Source organism: Fomitiporia mediterranea (assembly GCF_000271605.1).
Source record: "Fomitiporia mediterranea MF3/22 unplaced genomic scaffold FOMMEscaffold_1, whole genome shotgun sequence".
Taxonomy (NCBI): domain Eukaryota; kingdom Fungi; phylum Basidiomycota; class Agaricomycetes; order Hymenochaetales; family Hymenochaetaceae; genus Fomitiporia; species Fomitiporia mediterranea.
In genome coordinates, this window is record NW_006760386.1 from 3030476 (window position 1) to 3035952 (window position 5477).

The 5477-nt window shown below is 44.9% G+C and overlaps 2 protein-coding genes across 2 annotated transcripts; one reads left to right on the forward strand and one right to left on the reverse strand.

Moving 5' to 3' along the window:
• Positions 1–319: 319 nt before the first annotated feature.
• On the forward strand, positions 320–2485 carry FOMMEDRAFT_164723 (uncharacterized protein; the record flags this gene model as incomplete). The annotated part of the gene is made up of 6 exons (XM_007261767.1): positions 320–369; positions 421–742; positions 796–1341; positions 1389–1565; positions 1627–2164; positions 2223–2485. The coding sequence occupies 6 exons, from the start codon at positions 320–322 to the stop codon at positions 2405–2407; spliced, it is 1818 nt and encodes a 605-aa protein (XP_007261829.1). The 3' UTR covers positions 2408–2485.
• Positions 2486–2657: 172 nt separating this feature from the next.
• On the reverse strand, positions 2658–4284 carry FOMMEDRAFT_150466 (alpha/beta-hydrolase; the record flags this gene model as incomplete). Its single annotated transcript, XM_007261768.1, has 7 exons — positions 2658–2897; positions 2967–3050; positions 3118–3303; positions 3377–3530; positions 3626–3745; positions 3817–3883; positions 3942–4284. The coding sequence occupies 7 exons, from the start codon at positions 4282–4284 to the stop codon at positions 2658–2660; spliced, it is 1194 nt and encodes a 397-aa protein (XP_007261830.1).
• Between the last annotated feature and the right edge of the window lie 1193 nt (positions 4285–5477).

Here is a 5477-nt window from a genome sequence, read left to right on the forward strand (position 1 = left end):
CCAACCCAAAAATGGTAAACTAAATTACAAATAATGTTTATCATTATGTAAGTTATTTCTTAAGGCAAGAAATTGTGAAATGCCCCATGTGACAAGAATGTGTTCCGGCCATCACGCGGCAGGCCGTGGGAATGTCCGTGTCGACCTTTGCAAATGCCGACCCCCAAAATCAGAGTTCAGACTGAACTCAAGACAATTGATTATGTAATACTCCCACGATTTCCAGGTGCAAGACGTTACACAACGCTATAACAGAACCACGACGCTTGTATACCTTCCTCTCACTCCTTGCTCTGCCTCTACAGCTTGATATCCACCCATGAAAATAAGTGCACCTAGGACTTTCTACTCAGCTAGAGAAAATAAGACGTGAGTTTATATTCTTATCCCTTTTCCCTGACATAACGGACACAAATACAGACCAAGCTCGAGTGGACACTTTCGAGCACCATCCTCATACGATAGTGATTCTTCAGAAGAAGATTACCTCTCTTCCGATGAAGGAGATACCTCATATGACCTTGACATCTCTGTGGACTCAGCGGATGCGCAGTCAGACAGCGCGGATGAAGACCAAGATGTTGAAGAGGATCTGATTGGTCCCTGGAACAAGCTCACTATTAGTGGGCGAACACCTCAGGAACAACACGCTGTCTTAGAGACTGTTGCGTCTGTTCGCAACCACTCGCGCCACGTTGATCCTTACGAAGAGTGGGAGTCGCAGATGCGAAGGAATGCTTTCGTGCGTCTCCATGTTATGACAGTCACATTAAACAATCCAACCATATTATGTAGCTCACTGCACGACGACAGCAAGCGTCCGTGCTCCACGAGATGCGTGAAAAGCAACGACAGAATCACTTGAAGAACCAACAGCAATTCAATTTTATTCGTACAAAGGAGCTTGAATTTCTACAAATATCGATGGAGAAACACCGTAACATCACTCTCAACGCAGAGAACCAACTACGTGAGAGGTGGAAAGAACGTGACAGGAAGTTATGGGAGCGTATTGAACTCGCTATTAAAGAGGAGGAAGACAAGCTGCGTGCTACTCAAGAGGCGGAACGCCAGGCACGGGAGGAGAATGAACGGAAGATGCGCGAGATGGAAGAGAAGACAAAGAAAGAGGAAGAAGAGAGGAAGAAGGCTGAGGAAGAAAAGAGACAGAAAGTCGTGGCAGAGAAGTTAAGAAGGGATATGGAGGAGACTGAGAAGCAAGAGAAGGAAGAAAAGGCGAAATTAGATAAGACTCGAGTTCACGGTCTGCTCGAACTGAGGGAGAAGTCTGGCTTGCTCAGTTGTGAAGATATGTGGAAAGTGGGATTACGGTGCCTGAAGGTAAGGGTGTGTTATTTTCGTGACTAGCGGTGCTAACTGTTCTTCAGTACTTAAGATCGGAAACGATGCGCGCAGTAAAGGGGCCGAGGCCTCCGGACCCGGAACCTGCAGGTTACCAGGCGCCACCTCCTCCTCCATTGAAGAAACTATGGAGTGCTCAACGTAGAAAGATCACTCCTAAGATTGGTCAGCTCACCGACGATCCCGAACAGATTGCCCGCATTGTAAGTCAACCCAGCAATACAAGCTTCTCGTCGGATTATGCTTATCATCACCTTGTCGCAGAGTGAGGAATTAAAGGCTATCGTTGCACCCATTCCGAACATGCCACGACCCGAGGAAGCACAATGTCTCCACCATGCCTTACTCGCTTCTTTTGCAAAGGCAGTAGTCGCTCAAGCAGAAACGGAAGTCACAGCGCACAAAGCTCAAGCTGGCCCACTTGCACGTGTTGCCGTGTCACTCATCTCCGCATACCCAGCGCTTGGTGACATATTCTGGGCACGCTTGTGCGCTCGTGCAGGATGCTGGGCTGCGGGCGTGGAACCTGAAGTTGTAGAAAACGAGCAATGGCAAACTCTTCCCGACAAGGAAAAGCGGAAACGTTGGGGCGCAAGGGAAGATGAGAACCTCGAGGAGAAAATGACGCGTATCTCGGGTATCTTGAGGCTGTATTTCAGCATGATGTTTATCTCGGTGACCGTTCCGATGAAGGAGCCGATGCCAATGGCTTTTAGGCCTGCCCGCTTCTGGCTTTACCTTTCCCAACTACTGGATAACCAGAAGATGATTGAGAAGCCGGTGGCACCTGAGATTATTTATGGTAAGCATTCCGGTATTTCTCATTAATCGTAGGAGTTACTAAAGCATAATACCCATAGTTGCGCTAGACGAAGGGGGTGTACACGCGAAAACGATCTGGGGCAAACAATTCATTAAGATGCTCCAGTTCATCTACGAGGGAATACAAGGCGAGGATAAACAGCGCTTTGGAGGCTCAGACGTCCTCGCTCAGGCCTCGCGTGCCCGTTGCATTCTAGAGATCGAGAAGATCATGACTCAGTGATCATTTGTCATTAGTTAGATGGATTCTTTTATTTCGTCATCAAACCTGCTGTCATGCCTCTTAGTCCACTTCCTCTTTTTTTTTTTTTGCCACATTGCCACATTTCATCTCATTAAATGTAGTTATAGATTTTCAAGACTTCAGTGCTACCTAGAATGCTATGATACATCTTCACGACGGAATCATTCACAATAATGGAAACTTGATGGATTGTCTAAGCAATCTTCTTTGATGTTTACTTTGCATAATCTCACGCGCGGCTCCAGTGTTCACCAAAGAAATCGCGCAGGTCGCAAACAAATGCCTCGGGGTTATCAACAGCTGGGAAATGCCCACCCCGTTGGTGTTCTAATAATCCATAAATTAATTCAGTAAGAGTTTGCAAAGCTTGTTTGTGAGTAATTTGAGTCTGGATCTCTGACCTCTGGTGTACACAAGTGGTCCAAATGCTTCCGATATCTTCCTTTGGTGCGCGACCAATCTCATATGGCTGGAATAGTCAGATTTTCAGCTCTGATAACGGCATGGTTTATGCAGGTGCAGGCGAAAATCAACTGACAAAAATTGAGTATCCAAACTTGTTCTTCAACAGAAAGTGGCCTTCCGAGGCCGGTAAACCTAGTTCACGGATGAGAGTGATGTTCTACAGAAGGTAGCGCAATATGTTCAACTCGCTGTTCTTTTGAGTGTACTATGCGGATAAGACAGACTTGATTGTACATCACGACAGACGTTGCGAAGCAGTCACTTAGGTAATACAGGGCAACCGTGACAGTGTCCATTATATGATCTCCTGGGTCCAGCAAGCGTGGATCCGACCACCCGTAAATCTTCTCGCCAATATACGTTAGCATGGCAAGAGGAGATGAAGCTATTGCTAATCCAATTGTGAATGGCTGCAGAAGTTTTCAATTTAAGAATAACCGTCAGTACTTGTGTAATGACTTTGAAGTTTGGACAGAAGCAGACCTTGGTTGCTTGAATCGCGAAATAACCAAATTTGGATTCGCCATCCTCTGCTTGCTTCTTCTGTGAATCGGAACTTTGTGGCATGACGGCAAATCCTGGAGACTCAACGTAGAACATGTTGAAGTGCATAAGTGAACAAGAGTCGGGGAACATGCTTCCCACAACACGTAGAATTAGTGAACCCTACGTCATGCAATCATTCTAAGTCAACGTGTACGTTGTTTGCAATAATACATATATTTCTTGTACCCAAGGACAGAGGCCATGAGTCCGTTGAATAACCGAGCAATATCCACTAGGTTCCAGCCATCACGCCTCGGCAATGTAGATCGGAAATATCCAGGTAATGACGGGACAACAACATCAAACCTTTAGTGACAACAAAAAGGTGAACAGTACTATTGGGCGTCGACTGCGTGTGCTCATAATGTAGGACTCACGAAGGCAAGTCAGGAAGAGGAGGGTCGATCAGTGGCTCAATCACTTTATAAAAGTCGAAGAAAGTGCCTTAGGTACAACCGTCAGTTAGCTATGATGCCAGAATAACCATGCTTATGAGACATACCTGGCCATCCATGAAGGAGTATAAGAGGAATACCATCACCTCGTCGACTCTTTATGTGAACGTAGTGCAAGTCCAAAACATCTCCCTCATGCTCATAATGGACCATATAGTTAGAAAACTTCACAATCTTCCTCTCAAGCTCCTCCCAAGACCATTCTATGTCGAATCTGAAACTTTCCTTCAACATACTTATATAATCGTGGTCAATCCCAAGCTTCCATGGTGTGTCTGTATCGATTGGTGCTTTGTTAGGGAATGGGGAATCTAAGAGCAATTCAACCATGTCCTGTACCACCAATTCGCCATATGTGACGTAGATGTATTCTGGAGTACCAAAGCTCATGATGCTGGAGAGTTATTTTCAAAAATTCGCAGATGCCCTTTGATGTTCTTGACACCGATTAGTAATTCGTGCGCAGAAAATTCGGAGACTGCGCAGTAACTAGCTGAAAGACCTTGCAACGAGCAATGCGACGTAGAAGAAAGAGACAGAAGAGAGAACGCACGAGTTACATCGTTGTCTTCTTGAAGTTCCCTAGCGAACTGAGACAAGCCAGCCCTCAGGACACTTCAATTCACGTGTGAGGGAACACAAGACGGGGATAAGCGGCGCTTGGAGACCTCTGTTGGTCTTTGTGCACCCCGTACCTGAGATCGAGCAGATCATGCCTTATGTGATCTCACATCTATCCTCCTCAGGTCACTTTCTTCCCTGTGGCTTTGCAGCATTGCATTAATATTTTCAACTGTATTTATAGACTTCACGGCATCGGTACTACCTAGAATATCGCGACGTGTTTTTAAGATGAATTCGTTTACAACAATGAAGAATTGATAACTAGGGCTCGGTACCGTACCGTATACGGATACGGGCCGTATAATACGACCCTTATACGGATACGGCTCGTATAATACGGTGCCGTATTTCTGAACCCGAAAACCTATACGGATACGGTACGGCCGTATACGGAACGTATACACCATATACGGATACGGTGTAGTTGCTACATTTACCAAGGTGTAGCATGAAATGTAAGGGGCTACATCATTGTGATATTACCTCTTTAGTATAGAAATATTGAATTCTACCTATATTATGCTTTACAGCGTTTCCGGAAAACTATGAGAGTCGCGTCGTTCTTTTTTTCCCCTTGCCACCTGCCTTATTTGGCAGGTGACTTGCCATGCAACATACACATAGCTTGCCATACAACAATAAAGTACTGTAGTTGCCTTCATAAGAGTTTTCAGACACTCCCTAGTATCATAAGACTAAAATAGCAAATATATTAGGTTAACAGGACTGTCTTAGAGGATGCTAGCTTCTTAACAAGAGTGGTACAATCATTCAAACATGTAACAACAAAAAAGAGGTAATTCTGTCAATATTATAGAGGGGAATTGTAATTGAAAAGGTTCAACATATGTTTTAATGTATAAAAAGGTGTATATTAAGTGGAAAAACAGTACAGAGGTTTTGTATGTGTCTAAACAAAAAGGTGGTTGAAGTCACCTGCCTCATTTGGCAGGTGGCAA